At 48.9% G+C, this 19,500-nt stretch overlaps 1 protein-coding gene across 1 annotated transcript in view; it reads left to right on the top strand.

Annotated features, from left to right (window-relative positions):
* Positions 1-19,494, top strand: part of CBL (Cbl proto-oncogene) — a 37,321-nt gene extending 17,827 nt beyond the window's left edge. Inside the window, exons 2-15 of the mRNA XM_019547083.1 lie at positions 2,165-2,311; positions 3,692-3,848; positions 5,779-5,900; positions 6,424-6,561; positions 7,298-7,385; positions 7,948-8,079; positions 8,552-8,755; positions 10,469-10,600; positions 10,838-11,215; positions 11,862-11,956; positions 12,559-12,714; positions 13,182-13,285; positions 14,542-14,724; positions 16,765-19,494. Coding sequence (XP_019402628.1) covers positions 2,165-2,311; positions 3,692-3,848; positions 5,779-5,900; positions 6,424-6,561; positions 7,298-7,385; positions 7,948-8,079; positions 8,552-8,755; positions 10,469-10,600; positions 10,838-11,215; positions 11,862-11,956; positions 12,559-12,714; positions 13,182-13,285; positions 14,542-14,724; positions 16,765-17,030 — 2,302 coding nt within the window. The 3' untranslated portion in view covers positions 17,031-19,494. The remainder of the gene's footprint in view (positions 1-2,164; positions 2,312-3,691; positions 3,849-5,778; positions 5,901-6,423; positions 6,562-7,297; positions 7,386-7,947; positions 8,080-8,551; positions 8,756-10,468; positions 10,601-10,837; positions 11,216-11,861; positions 11,957-12,558; positions 12,715-13,181; positions 13,286-14,541; positions 14,725-16,764) is intronic.
* The last annotated feature ends 6 nt before the right edge of the window (positions 19,495-19,500 follow it).

The following is a 19,500-nucleotide window of genomic DNA, read 5'->3' as shown; positions in this document are numbered from 1 at the left end:
TATTTAAAGTCATAGACTTTGCAAAACTTCAAAATACAGGGGATTAAAAAACCCAGTGAATCCATGGTGAGGCAGTGCAGGGAACAGAAGCTGATTGTGGCTTGGACTTGGATTCTGGGGCTGTTGCTGGGAGCGGAGACCATAAGTTGTCCGTTGAAATACCTTTGTCCGGGGACATGAGCCTTGCTGCTGAGAAGAGTTTGCAAGGAGTATACGGAAAGAAGCAGCTAAGTGAATGCCTGGCTCTGTTGCTGGGCTGAAGCTGAGAGTTCAGCTCTAAAATAAGTCGGCTTATTTCACTACGAGAAGCTTATTTTATAAATGTCAGCTTTTTGCACTAAAATAAATCACTTGCAGCTCTAAAATAAGTCATTTTAACAGATTTGCATCTCAGGGCCAGTTTATTTCACCAAGGGGAGGACTGCAAGTAGGGTGAGGAGCCTTGGGCTGAAAATTGATTCCGGTTCAGTGCGATTGGATGACCTCGTTCATAAAACTAATCAAACTAGCGAAAATGCTGGAATCGGTGGGCACATGCTGGCTATATCTCAACGAATTGTGTTCACGGATGCGGTTATCCTGCAGTCCTGTTGGAGGCTAGCTGCCGTTGAAAACAAGACATGTTAAAAGGTTCCTCTGAATGACTGGATCCCTCTCTCAGGCATCTGGTGTCCAAGGCTGGTTAGCTTTGAAGTGGGGAGTTTGTGGTACCTAGTATTGTAATAGCCTGTGCAGCTCCACTGCTGCCAGAGCTCCCGGTTACTACTGATCTGCCAAAGCCGTCCTTAGAGAAAGCAGAGTTCATGTGCCTCTCCCTTACACCACCACATCCTCTCCTTTACTCTCAAGTGTGTGAGGCTGCTGGGACAGGGATCCCCCGCAGCCTAGCCTGCAACTCCAAGACCTGGGCACTGGTGATCAGGAATGGGAAGGGGAGCACATCCTTCATAAGCGTGGCAGTGTGGAGAGGCAGTCAGGAAGGCCAACCATACCTTGTCGTGCATCCACAGATGCATCTCGAGCAGGTCCAGGGAGGTGATCCTCCCCCTCTGTGCGGCACTGGTGAGTCCTGCGTCCAGGTCTGGGCGCCGCACTGCAGGAGGGATGTGGACAGCATGGAGAGGGTCCAGAGGAGGCCACTCGTATGATCAGGGGACAGCAGGGCAGGCCCTACGAGGAGAGGCGGTGGGACCTGAACCTGTTCAGCCTCCAGAAGAGAAGGCTGAGGGGGGATCTCGTGGCCTGTTATAAACTAGTCAGGGGGGATCAGCAGGCATTGGGGGAGTCCCTGTTCCCCCGAGCACCGCCAGGAGTGACCAGGAATAACGGTCACAAGCTGGCAGAGGGCGGGTTTAGACTAGATATCAGGAGGCGCGACTTCACGGTCAGGGCGGCTAGGGTCTGGAACCAACGTCCAAGAGAAGTGGTGCTGGCTCCTACCCTGGGGGTGTTTAAGAGGAGGTTAGATGCACGTCTTGCTGGGGTCGTTTGACCCCGGTATTCTTTCCTGCCATGGCAGGGGGTCGGACTAGATGATCTGCTCAGGTCCCTTCCGACCCTAGGAACTATGAAACTATAAAGAACAGGGGGGAGAGGAAGGAAGCAAATAAATGCTCCTTCCATTGGTGAGCAGAGAGCTGTCCCTAATGTCCCTGCTTGTGCTGTCAGCCAGGAAGATAATTACTTTGAGCCTTTTAGGGAGAAGAGAGCACGTTCTCATGCAAGATATAGCTACCTGGGTAGTCCTGGATGTGGCCCTAGATAAAAATAATGCCCCTTAGAGGCTCCATGGTGGAAGACACGGAGCACAGGCTGTGCAGCCAAGAACACTTGGATTCTGATTCTGCTCTGCCTCCTGACTTGCTGCATAGCCTTGGGCACATCTCCTAACCTCTGTCTCCCATCCACAAAACAGACCAAAATGCCTCCCTACCTCAGAGTGGTTGCGAAGGGAGGATAATAAGTGTTTGAAAATATAAATCACATTGCGACCTGCTGTGCATTAGACAACGTGGGCTGAAAGCAACAAATGCCTTGAGAAATGGTCCTAAATGGGAGGTTTTTTCCTGGTTTGAGGTAGTTTCTGGATTTCTTCAAGCCCTGTTTCTGGCTGTCTTACCCAAAGCCTGATTTCTCTAACTTCTGCTTTTGTGATCTGTTGCAGGCGCAACCTGACAAAGCTGTCCCTGATCTTCAGCCATATGCTGGCAGAACTGAAAGGCATTTTCCCAAACGGCCTCTTCCAGGGAGACACATTTCGGATCACAAAGGCAGATGCTGCCGAATTCTGGAGAAAAGCTTTTGGGGAAAAGTAAGTTTCTCAGCATGTTTCATATGAGAGAGTAGATCAGCACTTACATGTACATTCTGTGTATTAAAAATGCTGCTTCTGCTTTGTGGATCACAAATGCCCTTGTTGGATTAATCATAGAAATTAGTGATGGGAAAGACCCATTAAGTCATCTCGTCTCCTCTCCAAAGTCCACAGTGCTGGATTGTTCCCTACACTCTATTTTTCCAGTTCCTTATCCAGTCTTGTTCTAGTGTGTCAAGTGATGGGGCTTCCCTGCTTTCCTGAGCAGCCTGCTTTCCTGTCATACATTTTCCCTTCTATTCTTCCTAAATTTTTCCTTTTCTTAACTGAATCCCATTACTCCTCATGACAATCTCATGTGCTACTACGCACATTTATTCTTCCTCCTCTTCGGAGACTGTGACCACGTCCCTCAGGTGAGTTGTCTCTTAGCCAAAATGTTACATTAAGTTCCTTCAGACTTTCTTCCAGTTAGTCGTCTTGATCTCAGAATCACTTTTATCCCAGCTTCTCTGAACTCCTGTCCGTTTGCGTACCGGCCATGTTAAGATAAAAGGGAGGAGACAATTAAGTACAATAGAATATATTTAGGGAGAGTTGCTGAAGTGTCAAGGTTTTTTTCCATTTAACAAGATGCTGACAAAATTAATGCTACCAGCATCCATTATTACAGTGTTAGCTGAACGGGACAGCATCTTCTGCCTAACAAAGATGTAGATGTTAGCAGCTGTCCAATTCAAAGTAATAATATGTAAACTGTGGAAGTCCAAATGAAACCTGTTGGATGTGGAGGGTGGGAACAGGTTTGAAATGTGGTACACTCTTGCCATGTATCTTATGGACTTTCCCCCCTCTGTATTTCGAAAGGAGAAAATAAAAGCTGAACTTTGAAGCTCCTGATCTTGGTCCACAGTTGCCTTCACTGTCTGACTAATCATCTCTCCAGATATAGCTGTGTGCGGTCTTTTGACTGTTTTGGTCTTTGCTACTGAGAGACTGACCTGGACTGCTCCTGCTGCTGAATTAGGAAGGAGATCAAATGGTGACATTGCTCCTTGCCCTTGCTACAGTGTGGATTGTGGGCACTGATGGAACTGGGGAAAGGGAGACCGGAGCTGGGCTTGCAGTACCACACTGTTGTGCCATGCAGGGCGGTGACCTGGAGAATGGCCCTTTTCCTGCTTACTGCTGGGGATGCAGAGAGGTTTCTCCCTTGCTCTCAACAGGAGTAAATCTCTCTCATGGTGATTGCTTTTGCCCTTCCTAACTCTGCTCATGGGACGTATACATTGCATGCAGCACAGCTCTGGCATCAGATGGTGATGGTTTCAGCAGTCATGCCACACTTGCTGATCCTTCCCTTTATTCCCCTGCCAGGACAATCGTTCCGTGGAAGACCTTCCGCCAGGCCTTGCATGAAGTACATCCCATCAGTTCCGGGTTAGAGGCCATGGCCCTGAAATCAACCATCGACTTGACGTGCAACGACTACATTTCAGTATTTGAATTTGATATTTTTACGCGACTCTTTCAGGTATGGGCCGAGGGATGCGAGTCACTTGAATGCGTACGATAGGGACGTGTCAGGCTGCTTCAGGAGACACGCTTGCTTAAGCCAGAACAAGCTTAAGCTTTTCTCATCCCCATACAAGCTTCAGTAACAGGTTGAATCCTGCCATGCAGTAACCCTGTGAAACGTCTTGCTACAGACAGAAACGTTCTCTAAAAATAAATGGGAACTGTAGCATGCTCTCAGGATCCTTCCCTGCATCAGTTTTTCCCCCTTTAAAGGTCACTTTTAAACTGAAGTAGTGACAGAAACTCCTGTGAGCCAGGAAATGTGAAGCTTGCTTAATTTATCAGTCCAGCCTCCCTTGTGCCCTTTTTTAATTTTGGGGGGTGGGGGGGTTGTTTGTTTTCATGGGGGCGTTTTCAGAAAGGAGTGTCCACATGGAACTTTTGATTTCCTGGCTTTCGACCCATTGAAACCAAAATGTCACATAAACATTGTGTGTTCTGTATGATACAGACACCTCTGTTGTCGAATCAGTATTAATATTGGGTGAACAAAATCTGAGTCACTGGCAGAACTGAGCTTGAGAGTGGAGCTTTTGATGGTGCGATAGGAGACTTCCAAGAACAAACACTTTTTTTCTTTGGCTCTGACATGCTTTTTTCCCATGTGATAGGGTGGGTTGTAATTAAGACATGTCTAGCTGGAAAGTTCCCATGTTCAGTGTTGCAATGGGTCTGATCTAATTCAGGATTTCTTGCAACTACAGTATGTAAAAAGTGGGGTAGGAGTTGTTTATACTTTTTAGCATTGCAAAGTGCTCAGCTTATTCTCTTCATATGCATTGTTCACAGTGATGTCTGGCATTTATCTGTGGCTGTACTCATTCAGAGCCTTGTACAGCCAATAGTTACCATCACGCTCTGGTGAGGGTGAGTGGGTCGTTAGGTATTGCTATCAGACAGAGAACCAGGCCAAGAGGTTAAGACACTTCCTTGGAGCCCATCAGCAGGAGAACTGGGGCTAGTCATGATTTCTGGTCCTTGGTCCTGTGCTTAATCTACTAACCCCCCTGTTCTTTCCATAACTCGCTTGTGAGTAGATTGCTGTGATACAATTATTATCTGTTCTTGGGCCAGTTCCTCTGAGCAGAATGACGTCTTTTTTGCTGGTTGTTAAAGACTGTATGGTTGGGGTTTCTGTCTTGATCAGCTTATTGACAGGAGTTTCTGCTCAACACCTATTAAGTACACTCCTGTACCATTCTCACTCAACTTGAAGTTTGCCTGTTCTTACTTCTGTTGGGAAAGCAGAGGTGGTTTTTCCCACTTTTGTGAATTGCATAAAACTGAATAGTTCCTCTCTGGCACGCAGCAAAAGATAACAGCAATCATTACACCTCGGTGTCTTCTCCCCAGGAACGATAATCAGTCATGCTTTTGCAATGGTAGATGATAACACTGCTATCCCTAACTTCTGCTTTAAAAATTACTGGTACTTTTTTGCTCCTTTTCCTTCGAGATGGAGTCCATGATTGGCCTCTATACAAGCTGTTGTGGAGGTTTGAGAAAAGGGAGTTTTGGACCACTAGACTTTGGCAACAAAAAGTCCTTCTCTCTGCCTTTGTCATGGAAGGGGTTAACGCCTTTCCAGCTGAAACGCTGCATAATCCAAATGTCTGGCTTTTTGTGTTCCTGTTTGTGGTGCTACTACTCTGCCTACTGGAAGGGTTTGTGTCAGTGAAGCCATGCTATTTTCTGTTGTCTACCTGTTGTCTACCTGAGCCAGCAGCCCTAGTAGCTGTCAGTTGGTTTTAGCTCATACATTGGACACAGTGGAAAGGAAGTCCAGTTCTTTGATGGATGGGCCGACTTTGGATTAAGGACAGTTGTCTATATTGGTACCTCTTGGAAATGCAGAACTAATGATATTTCTTCTAATGTTTCTTTAGCCGTGGTCGTCTTTGCTCAGAAACTGGAACAGCCTAGCAGTGACTCATCCTGGCTATATGGCATTCTTAACATATGACGAGGTGAAAGCAAGGCTTCAGAAATTCATTCACAAGCCTGGCAGGTTAGTGCTTGAAAGCAGGGGCTCTTTCTCACTAACTCCTCTCATGCATTGTTAATGCAGCACCTGATGTGTCAGAGACAGCTTGGGTCAGCACAAGGCATTAGTCCACGTTGCTTTTAATTTGCATTGCTTCTGGGCTAGCAGAGAGTTCCGCCCACCCAACCCAGGAAGAGAGGAGCTGATACCTCTCGTTCCTAGGCACAGTCAAGTATTTTGAAAAATAAAAGCCCTGTCATCTTTTTGTTAAATGAACATGTGTGAGGATGCTATTTTTTGTTGCAGCAAAGGATTAAGTTTACCCTGATATGAGTATTTCAGTGTTTCATCTGCTTGGATCAGATCGCAGCATTCTCCTCTGGATTGGCAGGGGGGTGAAGAGGTGAAAGTTGGTGTAACTCTTCCAGTCCTCCTGCTTTTCCTTATCTCCATCATGAGTGAGCCCAACAGAGCTATTTCCTGGGCACTTAATTGTTTTGGCCAACCTGTGCCAAACTGACAGCTGTGTTCCTTTCTCTCTGTGCAGTTACATTTTCCGATTGAGCTGTACCCGCCTTGGTCAGTGGGCCATCGGCTATGTCACCGCAGATGGGAACATCCTGCAGACTATCCCCCACAACAAACCTCTCTTTCAAGCGCTGATCGATGGCTTCAGGGAAGGCTTGTAAGTACTTCACTGTGATGTTTTCTGCCTTTTGCAAGTTAAGGTTGTGTCTACAATGCCACGTTTGCTGTGGGCTCTCCCCTTTCCCTGTCAGAGTGTGCCGTCACTGCCCTGTTGGAAGCAGATGGATTTTAGACTGTGCCTGGTGGATTCGGTCATATGCCATTCTGCCTGTTGGTACAGGCAACATCCTGCTGAGGTCAAGTTGGCAGTAAGCACTAGCAGAGATCCTGTGAGGAAGTACCCACCTTCCTTTTTATTTAGGCCCTGATTTGGCAAAACACTGCATTGATGTGAGTAATTCCCATGATGTCAATGGAATGACTCATACGCCTAATAACTTACTGCACTGGGATCCAGAGGAGGGACTTCGACTCTCAGGGGTGTTCCTACAGAGCGCAATCTTTCCCCTTGCTTATCTGACTTCCCCTTGTCTCTGTTAAAAGTTGGTGACTACCTTGGGTATCACTCTTGCTTCTTGAGCTTTGATGCCACTGATGACACCAAGACTAGCACCGTAACATCTGTTCTTTTTTGGGTGTTAATTTTATCCCTGAGGCTTTACTAAAGGACAGTATAGGAAGAGAAGCCTGGGAGCCTGCAAGTGCCAATTTTTTTTTTTTTTTGAAAAAGCAGAATGATTTGCTCATTAGCAAAAGTGAAACCAGGAAGGAACTTGGATTTCCACGGGCATTTTCCCTCAAAGAAATTGCACGTTGTGTTTTGCTCCCCCTAGTTATCTGTTCCCTGATGGTCGGAATCAGAACCCTGACCTGACTGGTTTGTGTGAGCCCACGCCTCAGGACCACATCAAAGTTACACAGGTGAGCAGGGGATTCTGCTTTCTCACAACCTCCTGGCCTCTTACACTCTAGTCTAGAATGCACCCCTTCTGTTACCAAGGAGATCATACACTAGCAATCACTTCTAAGGCAACTGTAATGGATCTGGTAAGAGACCTAAAGCTCTTCATACGGTTGGAGTGGGCAGGAAGGTTTGAAAATATCAAACAAAGTTTCGCCTTGATCTAGAGCTGATGGGTTTTAAGGTCCTTGTCTGGAAAAATTGGGCTGCAAGAGGTTCTTGCACCTGCTCTCGGTTAGATGTTTTCCTTTCTCCTTGGGTGCTGTCTGTGGCTTGCTGTGGTGTCAGGAAGGCTTCCAAGGCTTCTTAGGATGGCTTCAAGTCCATTTTTTCAGAGCCTGACTGAAGTAGGGCCAGCATTACAGTGGAATCTCTGGAAGTGTCTCTTGCTGTTGGGCTTTGGTTTGGGGCTTGGATGTTATGATTTTTTTCTGTGTCTCTTAGTTTGGATTTCTTATAGCTCTGACCGACAAGGCATGTTAATTTTCCAGAATCAGTGATGTCTGTCTGTCTTCCCACCAGGAACAATATGAATTGTACTGTGAGATGGGCTCCACGTTCCAGCTGTGTAAAATTTGTGCGGAAAATGACAAGGATGTGAAGATTGAGCCATGTGGCCATCTGATGTGCACTTCCTGTCTCACTTCGTGGCAGGTGAGGAAAGCCAAGCTGATTGACCTTTCTGGGAGATGGTATATCTTCTGTCTCACTTAGATCCTCGCAGGTGCCGAAAATTAAGGAGGGCACTAAAGGTACAGCCTCAAATGCATATTAATGAATCTGCAGACTGGGAATTCTGGCGTGCCTGGCTGCAGAGGAAGCACAAGAATGAAGCTTGCTAGAGACTTTTCCCCATGGGATATAGAGGCTGGAATTCTGTCCAGAATTGATTCTACCCATTAGACCCTACTGTCTCTCTGTTGCCTCCAGAGAAGTTCATTGCTGTATTTATAGCACACTTTTAATTTGCCTGTCCCTCATCCCCGTCACCAAAGTGCATTTCCAAAAAGACGTTACAGATGAAAGGCTTCAACTTTTTTGTATATAGGTTCTAGTCCCTGGGTTTGGTTTCTGTCATAACAGTAGCTGTGGAAAATCACTTCATGTTTTTTGCCTTCCGTCACAGGAATCGGAAGGTCAGGGCTGTCCGTTCTGCCGTTGTGAAATCAAAGGCACGGAGCCCATCGTAGTCGACCCGTTCGATCCTAGAGGAGGAGGAGGGCTGTTGCGGCAAGGTGCAGAAGGAACTCCTTCACCCAATTATGATGATGATGATGATGACAGAGCTGATGATTCCCTCTTCATAATGAAAGAATTGGCTGGAGCAAAGGTAAACGTGCTGCAGGGCACGTGCTTCTAGAGACAGTGGCATCACAGAGGTGAAGACTCTGGGCTGTCTGTGGTCTTGCTCACTTAGGTACGCTCAGTTTGCTGAGCCCCTGGGCAGACATGGCAGTTTGTAGCCCAGGTTTGCGGTCATCACCGAGATGGTGAATGTGGCCGTACAGCAGCTGAGGTCCAGCCCAGCGCTACTGTCCACATACCATATCTCTGACTTTCTGTCTGTTGAGAGAGGTAGTTAGCTGTGTTAGTCTGAAGTCAGGCAGGAGGCAGGGTAGATTTGTACCCTATAGACTGGCTAAAGCGGAGCTGCATAGCATAAGCTTCTATAAGCAGCAGGCTTGCTGCATCAGATGCTGTGACGTTATGTTGTCATGGAAAGTGGGGCACCGTCCAGGCCATTAGGAGAACAAAATAGCTGTGTTGATCTATCAGAATGTAAAACCTAGATTTATAACACTTATCTGCATGCTGAGCAATGCTGCTTTTTGATTTATTATCTGCAATCAGCATTATCAGCAGAAATTGAGCCATTTTCCGTTGCGATGAGCAGAAGCAGCCAGCGAGAAAAGGAGTCTTTCCAAGGTGCTGATGACTGAACTGGGCACCGGGCAGGCCATTTTGCTGAGGAAGTCGATTTGGCTGTCATCTTTTAATACGCTGCCTGATTAATCTGTGTAATAAAGATGGGATGACTGTCGGCCATCAGTGCTGCTTCCTGCCGGGGAGATGCATGCAAAGGCTGCATCCTTTATGGATCGCTGTGCAGATTTTTTTTTTCTGTCAGCTCATTGTTGGCATTTACCAGTCAGCAGCTGGAGCTGCTCTGATGCATAGGGGAAAGGGGTCGAACCTGGCTAGTTTTCAGTAACCAGTATCACCTTTTTATAAAAGGGCGATTCTTCCCATTTAAAGAAACCTGAATAATGATCAGAATCCCCTTTGAATTCCACACTGGTTACTTCTCAGTACAGTTGCTCATGTAAAGTTCAGTGTCGTTGTCTTGGACATGGGTGCCCTCGTTGTCCACCTTGGGAGTCAAAATTTGACTCTCTTAATGCAGGGTGACTCCCCATTGTGGTTTGCAGTAGTCAGGTGGTCTGGAATGTGCCAGTCATGTAAAAGCTGTGCCCAGTGTCTCAGCGTTACAGAGTGCCATCCTCGGTCATCAAGTGCTTTTGCAAGGGTGAGGAAAAAGGGGGCACTTTTTCCATGTACCAGGTGGTGAAGCACTTTATCCAAGGAGAAGGATGAGGGCTTTGACACCCTCTTGTGCCAGTGTACGCTTATTTTGGCAGAGGGACATCTTGTACACCTCTCAGATGTAATCCCGCTCCGTCTGCTGATACAGTAGAGCGTGCCCTCTGGTGGTGAGCACAGTATGTGCTTGCTTCAAAAAGGCGCACTAGAAACGAGAAGCAGTTGGTGCAGAAAAACAATGCCAGTGTTTGAGGGGTGGGTTGGACGTGTGCTTGTAGGGTAGTGCCAGCTTGGGGCCTCCTGCTGACTTAACAGGGTTTGTCCCCAACATGCTGCAGTCAGAACATGCATCACCTTTCCTTGCACATGCAGTATGGATATGCTGACGTGTTCGGGGTGCGGTACCAAAGTGGAGCATGAAGGCATGAGGAGACTGCTGCTGTGCTGGGGCAGCTTCTCAAGGGCTCAGCACTGGGTCATTTTTGTGACTTTCTCTTTGCAGGTGGAGCGCCCTCCCTCTCCATTCTCGATGGCTCCACAGGCCTCACTGCCCCCGGTGCCCCCACGGCTAGACCTTCTGCAGCAGCGAGTATCTAACCCCTCTGGGGCTTCCAGCCCAGGAACCACGTCTAAGGTAAAGGCTTCTTCCTTTTCCTTTTCCCAAAGACAGGAGGAAGGATTTCCAGCACGGCAAACCTAGAGGTTTAGTGCAAATTCCTTGTTTCTAAAAGTCTAAGGAGGTCATTTCGGGGTTTCACGCAGCAAGTCTAGAATTAATATCTCATAGGTGAGCTCCTAACTGGGGTATGGGAGAGGGCTAGGCCTTCTGCTTTTTAAGCTGCATTTTCAAGTGGCTTATGCTGTCTCACAGGTTGTTCCTAGTTCCCTTCACAAGGACAAGCCTTTGCCGATACCTCCAACACTGAGAGATCTCCCGCCTCCGCCTCCTCCAGACAGGCCGCATTCCACTGGGGTGGAGAGCCGACCTCAGAGACGCCCTTTACCCTGTACGCCAGGAGATTGTCCTGCCAGAGACAAATTACCACCAGTGCCCTCCAACCGTCAAGGGGAGCCCTGGGCGTCACGGCCCGTTCCAAAAGCACCTTCCGCAGCTCTCAGCCCTAATGACCCATGGGCTGGTAGAGAACTGACAAACCGCCATTCGCTCCCATTTTCCTTGCCCTCTCTGATGGACTCCAGACCCGACGTACATAGGCATGGCAGTACACTCAGCCTGGATACTACAACGGTAAGGCCCAGTTGGGCAGTGCTTCCCCATCTGAATGGAGAGGGAGGGGATACTACTTATGCCAGACTTGAGGAGCTCTTGCAGAGCTGAACAGTCATTATTTAAAATGTGTATGCAAATTACCTGCTGGATAGGAAGGGGAATAAGGCAGAATTGCCTCTGAGCTGCCATTAAATAGCCATTGTGCTGTGGTCAGTCCTTTGAGTCCAGTTGTGTTTTAAGCAGGATTGTAGTAGGAGATGGTTGGGGGTGGAGGAGAATGCACATTTGGGGTTTTTAAAATGTATGGATCCCATGCAGTGTGTAAGAAATGCCAGTGGACATTTGGAGTCTGTATTTGGAGACTCTTTATTTCCACCACTGTACTGTGTTATTTCACTTACACTGGTGCCATATGCTTCTGTCAAAAAGAAATGCTACCCAGACTGTCTTAATTCCTTTGGCTCACGCTCCTTGATTGTTTCCTTCCTCTGTCTCAGAGGTTTAAAGCAAATTAATTACTTCTAGCTGTCAACAAATCCGCTTGCAGAGACAAGGTTTCTTGGAATCAGTGTTTTGGAGTACCTAAGAGGAGATGATGAGCCGTTACTGTCTGTCTGAATCTGCTGACTTCATTGGGGTTTGTAACCTAAATTTCACCTTGCAGAACTTGAACAGCGGGCCTCCAGCAAACTCAGAGTGTGAGCACCCCAAGATAAAACCTTCTTCATCTGCCAATGCCATCTACGCTCTAGCTGCCAGGTGTGTTGCTTTTCAGTGAAGGCTCTATTTGTGGTACAAATGTAATTGTGGGTCTCTTCGCATCTTGGTACTCCTCAGTGCAAGAGTTAGAATTCAACACTGCTCCAATGGCCTGAGCAGGGGATTCAATCTCTGAAAGAATATGAAAGCACATGTACAGCATACCCCCTTGGCAGAGATGTGTAGAGATCTTCAGGTTTAGAGCTACCAGTAGGAACTTCAAACCAAATGGGAATTGCCCAGCACGTGGTGCAGTTAGACAGCCTGGTGTATAATTTCAGTCCCAGAAACATTAGATACCGCAGTACATATCTCAGTGTAAGACTGCACCTTTTTATTGCAGAGGGACATGGCCCAAGGCATGAAATTGAAGCCTGCCTGGGAAATGTGTATCTGGCACAGTCACCATGTAGCTTGGACAACACTTTTGCTAACGGGTTTAATGGAGTCTTGCAACCAGACGGCTCAGAATTCCAGAAAGCCAGAATCAATTTGAAAGTCTTGCTGTGGCTTTGAGAGTTAAGAGACAATGTCGCTATTTTGTCATTAACTGAATTTTCACTGCTTTCCACCTGCTTTTGATCCTCTTCTGTCTGCCCCAGACCACTGCCTGTACCAAAACTGCCGCCGGGGGAACAGTCTGAAAGCGATGAAGACACTGAATACATGTCGCCATCCTCTCTGCCTGTGGTGCCTCCAGGTCCAGGTGGACAAAAACCAGAGCTCAAGCTGCCTTTGGAAATGACCCAGAGTTTACGGTGAGACTCCTGTTGTCTCTACAGTGCTTGCAAAACCACACTGGGCCAGAGGAACATGTTTGTTCATTGTGGCTGAGATTTCACCCAGCTGCTCTGTCTGCTGTCTTTTCCCCACTGATGCTGACCAGATATAGACTACAGCAGTGGAGGAAACAGACTGTGAACAGTGCTCTTTCTTAGAGTCCCGATGTTAGCCATACATGGCATTGTTTTATCACTCCTGTCCATTTCCGTTAGGCTTTTGACGTCAGCTGCCATGGAAATGCGAAACTCCATTCACAGCTTTGCCTCATTTTCCAGTTCTGCCGGTTAACATTCCTCTGAACTGATCTGTTGTATTGCAGTGAAAGCAATGTGCTGCCTGTCAGGGCAAGCAGTTAAGAAAAATCTGTAGCATAGGCTAAAGTGCTAAGGAGACAACAGTTTCATTCCTGGTGGGAAACTTTTTTAACTCCTCTTTCTTGCAGAGTGTTGGAGTGTGACCGGCAAGCTGATGGCTGCACATATGAAGCGATGTACAACATTCAGTCGCAGGCAGCATCCTCTAGCTTAGAGATCACAAACATTTTCGGTAAGTGGTCAGCCATGCATATTATAAAGCAACCTAGAGAGAAACCATGGAGGAGCGAAGTAGTGAGAATCCAAGTTGAAATAGTCTTTAAAGGTAATGTGACAGAACCGTGACTAGCTTTTGAGGGTAAATAGTTAGACGTCAGCATGACTGTTTTGTCAGCGTGGACTGTAGACTGCAAAGAGGGATCTTAGTTACAAAACCTAGTTAAAGTGGGGGAAAGAAGCAGTAAGATTTTTTTTATAGGTAACCAGCGGTGACTTAGAAAGTTCAGTATTATGAGGGTTTTGTCTTCTAGGCTTATTCACAGTAGGGAGCTGGGCTGCCATGAAATCATCAGCTCAGATGTGTTGTCTGTCCCCAGCTGTTCCTTTTAATTCATGGAATATTGTTCTACCTAATTTTTGAAATTCCTCATTCCCATGCCTGCCACTCCTCCTCCTAGTGTGAATCCGTGTCAAGGTGCTGATTTGCACAGGCTAAGAACGGGCTTGTGCCCCAGTTAGCCCCAGTAATTCCAGCTGGCAATTACAGCTGACCATCCTCAGATCAGACTCTTTTGGGGAGTGGACCAGGCACTCTCACTGAACATTTTCAAAGCTATGTAGGCTTCTATCCCTAGGGATCAGAATGAACTCACATCTCGATCCTTTTGGAAACTGAGACAAATTCAGTCTCTTGTCACAGCCCTGCTGCTTAGTCAAGATGACTTGACTGTGGTTTCTTGGAAGGCATTCACCAAAATGAGCCTGCCCAAGTGAGATCATTGTGAGGAGGGCTGGTGAGTGTGTCCTTTTCTTGAGGAAGTCAGTGAATTTCATGTGTGAACATGACACCCTGCCTACTGATGAGATCAATGCATTAAAGTGTCCCTGTAGAGAACCAGTTAATTGGGTGCACTAGAGAGGTCACGAATGACTTGCAGCTATACCCAGGGGCCTGACTAAAGGCGTTACACTCGAAACAAGTGTGTGGTAACTCCCCTGTCCCTTTTTTTGGCTTTCTGCTGTGGGTTTGAGCAGGGAGGGATGTGCCTTGCTATGTAATCTGCAAAGCTAAAGGTGTGCGTGCATGTAGGACAAAGTATTAAAAAGGGATGGATAGGCCCTATGAAAGGATTTTACCCCTCCTGACATGGGGTTTCGACAGCAGAGCTCAACACAGCTATTTGCAGGACCGAGCAAGGAGTATACAGTCTGTTTTGGAAAGGCTCTGAGCTATATAGGTCTGAGCTGACTGCCTGTGGGCTTTCCTAGATGAGAGGGATCTGGCCGCAGCTGCTGCCAGCAACGGCCCTGAGGAGTCTGAAAATGAAGAAGATGGCTATGACATCCCTAAGCCGCCTTTGCCCATCGCCCTTGCACGTCGCACACTGTCTGACATCTCCAATGCCACGTCTGCCTTCAGCCGGATGTCTCTGGATGGGGATCCTGCAACAAGTGAGTGCCCTTACTGCAGGAGCTGGCAGCAGGGTCTGACAGTGTGTCGGACCTCTTGGGAGCATCTAATTGACCTCCTCTGTAGGCTACAGGCTTGGTCCTGCACTACAGAGGTGCTCTAGTCCTTATGGGTGAATATGTGATGATGGAGTAAGCCTTTGCACTGCACAGGTTAATTAAAACATTGCTTATTTGGGTTTATATGTGCTCCATTCACCTAATCTTCAAGGCACCCAGCTCAGCCTTCTGGCACTCAGGTCAATCTGTTGCAGTCGCTGAGAGAGGAAGTTGAATGCACGCTATAGCTGTATTTAGTACAGACGCTTGTAACTGCACAAAGAGAACAGGGATGAGCGATGATCCTGTGTGCTTCTCTCTCTCTGATCATCTGTGTTGGTTCAGGCTACTGGGGGTGGTTCTTTACCAGCAGATGGAGCTAGCTTACCTTCCAGTGCTCTCAACCCCCGCTCAGTGGTGCTGGCTGGCTCCCCAAGGTCACACCGTGTCCTTCTGGGTGGCATGACTTTTTCTGAGAATAAACAGGTTTTAGCTGCCCAGAAATCTGCTCATCTGCCTCGGCTCCTCTCTCCACTGTCCAGCTGCTTCTGAGGGAAGCGCCGCCAACCTTCCGGTGATTAATTTTGCACCGCAATTACAAGGTTACTCTCCGGAGGAGGGTCATTGTGGCTGACTCCTGCCGAACCCGCCAGTTCCTGTCAGAGTGAAAGGATGGGGCAGCTGTGGCACAAGCCCTTGAAAGTGACCCCTATAAATTTCTCCCCGCCTAAAGGGGTCTCAGAGGGATTATCTCCTAGACCTTGCATGACTTAGGGGTGAGGGAAGGGGCAGAAGACAGCAGTACCTTTCTGTCCAGGGTCTCCAGGCCAAATGTGCTCTTTCTTGTCTTGGTCACTTCTTTGCTACAAAACTCCAACCTGAAAGGTTCAGGTTGTAGCTTTCTGTCCTGCAGACTCACCCCTGGAGCCAGCTCCTTTGCCGCCAGCTCCCACTCCTCCCCTCCAGCTCTGAGAAGAGCAGCGGAGCTTAGCAGCATTGTCATCTGCCCCATACCCCACCGTCTTCTCTCAGTGTCCCCCCATAGGGCTAAGCGCCTTCCTTTCCCTGTGGCCCAGTTTCCACAACTGTGTGAAGAGGCTAATGAAGCTTCCCCACCATTGCAAAATGCTTTGAGCCCTGTGGATGGAGCAGTGCTTTAGGAGGGCTCAGTAAGCATTATCTTGAGGAGGTTTTGTCATCCCCTGAGTCACTGAGGATCAGCTGCTCCCAGACACTGGGTGCTAAGTGAGCTGGCTCCGTGGCGCCATCTATTGTGGTAGCTCTGTGGTTGTGCTGTTCCACACAGCGCATCTTTCTTCCCCTCTCAGTAACATGCCAGTGGCCACTCTGAAGCTGACGTGCAGTCTTTGAGATTTGCTCCAGTTCATGCCGTCTGGGGAGGGAGCTCTTATTCTCTCAACTGTATAAAAGGATTTTATATCTAAGCCCTTTGTTTTCCTTTGATGGTTGAGGAGCCGGGCCGCCTCGTGGTGGGTGAGGCAGCTCCAGAGAATGCTCTGCCTCTAGAGCCCTCTTTGTCTTAACACTTTGGACACGCGGTGCTCCAGAAGCCTTTGTCACGCTGACCACTTGCTTCCTGGTCCCAGGCTGCACAGCTCCCTCTTCCCAACTGGCAGCTTGGGCATTTGTACTCTGAGCCTCCCCTGGAACTGTTGCATTAGCACCGGGTGTTAATGCAGAGGGGAAAGAACCACCCTGGTGTGGGGAGCAGAACTGAATGGGTTCTTTGGATAACTAGGTTCAGCCTTGTGCTTGCTTCATGCATAGCCTCAGCCAGCAATGTATGGCAGCCAGCAGTGCTGAGGGGTGGGCCAGTGTGGCCAGGTGTCTGCAGAGGCTTTCCCAATGTCAGAAGGGCAGTGAGAAGCATGCCAGTACCACTGCCGCCTTGTCGCGAGGCCGCAGGTGAATGCAGGAGCTTGTCCCCTCTCCACAGTAACATGCACCTGTTTTTCCTTCCAGGTTTCTCTGATGGCACTCAGGTTCCAGAGCGGCCACCGAAGCCTTTGCCACGGAGGATAAACTCCGAACGGAAGGCTGGGAGCTGCCAGCCAGGGCCTAGCACCCCCCCTCAGCTCTCCAGTGAGATCGAGAACCTTATGAGCCAAGGATACTCATATCAGGACATTCAGAAAGCACTGGTCATTGCACATAACAATATCGAAATGGCCAAGAATATTCTCCGGGAGTTCGTCTCCATCTCCTCCCCTGCACACGTGGCCACATAGCACATCCCCTCCATGCCTACAGCTTGTGTGGACCAACTGCCTGGGCAGCCTGTAGCCCAGCTGCGCTCACAAGGGGGAAGGGGGTTCCTTTACGGGCTTCCTGCTGGACTCAGCCTTGCCTCTGAAGCGAAGCAGTTAACAGGTTTATGTGGTTCCAGATTTCAAAGCAGTGGAGTGAAACGGAGCAGATTGGTGTTTTATACAGTGTGTGTCTTGGCATCCTTTTTGGAGTCCTTCCCCTGCCTCTCGTGCGAGAGTACAGATTTGTTTCCCAGGGCGCTGGTAGACGCAGGGGTCACGACAAGTGATTCTGGAGCTGGTGCCCGGGGGCAGGGCAGTGCTTTGTGCTGTGAATTCTAGCGGAGTGCTCTGAAAGCATCTCCGGGTTGCTGTGGTGTGTCCTGTGGCTCATGGTACTAGATTTGGATCTGTTCACTGCTGTGTGTTTGGCTCAGGCTTTCTAGAGCAGTCAGTAGGTGGCCTTCTGCTGGGAATAAATAGGAGAGCTTGGAAGAAACCGCTGCATTTCTTCCATTTACTGTGGCGTTCCCCCCCCAGGCCCAGAACAATGCTTATTGCTCACAATAGAAATCCTCTTTAACCTGGATACTGTGCAACTAGCTGCAGCCAGGCATCTTTACCTGCTTAGCGCTGGGAGTTGAACTTCTCCCAGTCTCTCTCTCCTGCTGCTGGCAGGGGCTGGCTGCACCGGATTCCAGGGAGTCGGATCCGTTGAACTTTGTGTGCACGTTTCTCGGGGCTGGGGAGGGGCAGCGCTCTGCCTGCTGCTTATCCTTTTAACCCCGAGCATTTCTGCTGAAACACTTAGACTTGATCGCAGCTGGGCTGGACTCGCACACCCCCCGGTTGCTCCCGCACACCCTTGCATATGGGAACGTTGCATCTGGTAAACAGCGTTTTATTGCTCTTAACTGCATGGTGGCTGTAGCAGACTAGTGCTCTTCACACACATTCCATCCTCTCCTTCCGAGAGCTCCTGTGCGAGCCAGGCATCCGTGTGCCTGGGTGTTCGTGGGCTTGGCACTTGTGTTCCTCAGCACCTTCTCCGCTTTGCAGTACAGATGTGATGGGTCTCTGCACGGCTGTCTGTCCCCCGCAACATAGGGGCCCTCTCTCTTTGCTACACCAAGGCGTTGCCTGAGCTTGTCAGGCAGATGATGCAGGGAAATGGGGCATTTACACAAGAATCAAATGGGACTTTAAATGTCAGCATTAAACTATCGTTTGTGGACAAACCTGACTTGCTTCTTATCCAGCTTAATCCCTTTCACAGCATGTGTTTCTGATGTACAGTAAGTAATTGGTCCCTTCAGAGACTCGCAGGATTCAGCCCTGCTAAGCTGACAAATGAACTTCTTGCAGCCTGGGGTCAGCGGACATGAGCCTTTCAGCCTTTGCATCGGCTGGTTCTCTGATGTCCTATGCCGGAGTAGCAGTTGCCGTAAAGTGAAGTACTGTGGTTTGAAGTAACCTGAAGATGGTGTGAGGCTGCTTTGTGCAGTTCAGCCATTTTGCAGACTCGGTTACCCGGTTCCTCATCTTAGATCAGAGCGTTAGCTTGATCCAGAGAGAATTCAGAGCATGAGCAAATGGTCCAGAGGAGGACATGGCACTTGATGTGGAACAAGTTTTTTCCAAACCTGCAGCCTGGTTCTGGTTGCTGCCGCATGGGATCCAGGTAGTATGACCCAACTTCCACATGCCTCACGCATAGTCGGGGTAGAGTCGAGCCCTGCTAGAGGAGAGGGGTGGTTGAAGTGAATGCCCCCATGCTCCACGAAGCAAGCTCTTTCTCCTGCTCCTGCAGCCGGGCCTGTGACAGTGGCCAAGTCCTGCCAGCGTGGCATGGAGTGCTGGGACTCCAGTCCGTTGCCAGCCCTGGTCAGCACATCTTCCAGAGCCTTGCAAGAGGAGAAGCCAGCACAAGGGCAGCTCTGCTTACTCTCCGTACATCCGCAGGATGCAGTAGCAGTTGTGACCCTGACCCAGCAGTTCCTCGCATCTGAGAATCGGTTCCTGCTCTATGCTTTTCCAGAGCGTGCTGGAGGCCCCACTGCTAGCCATCACCCCTCTTTAACACCCCCTCTCTGCATCTTTCTTGAAGGCTGCAGCTAGCTGTGGGTTGCTTTGGGAGCCAGGGTGCTTCTCACCTTCTCTGCACAGTCTGCAGGGGTGTACGGGCAGCAGGGCTGGATTTCCCCCAGGGCGCTGGGGCTGCTGCCGTGGGAGTTCAGTAAAGAGCTTCAGTCATTGTCCTGCTGCAGAGCGGGTGCTCCGGGCAACCGCTTCCTGTTCTTTCCTGCCAGCCCTTTTCCCCAGGCTCCTCCGGTTGCCAGTTACATGCCCAAACTTTTCAGGGTTCAGACACAGAGGCTCGCAGCCTGCGGGGGTCATTCCAAGCGGTGAAGAGCGCAGTTTTGTGGCGCGTGTCTCTCCGACTTGCCTTCCC

This window comes from Crocodylus porosus, unplaced genomic scaffold, assembly GCF_001723895.1.
Source record: "Crocodylus porosus isolate Cpor-Errol unplaced genomic scaffold, CroPor_comp1, whole genome shotgun sequence".
Taxonomy (NCBI): Eukaryota; Metazoa; Chordata; order Crocodylia; family Crocodylidae; genus Crocodylus; species Crocodylus porosus.
Note: the sequence above shows the minus strand (reverse complement) of the source record. Positions and strands in the feature narration are given on the sequence as shown.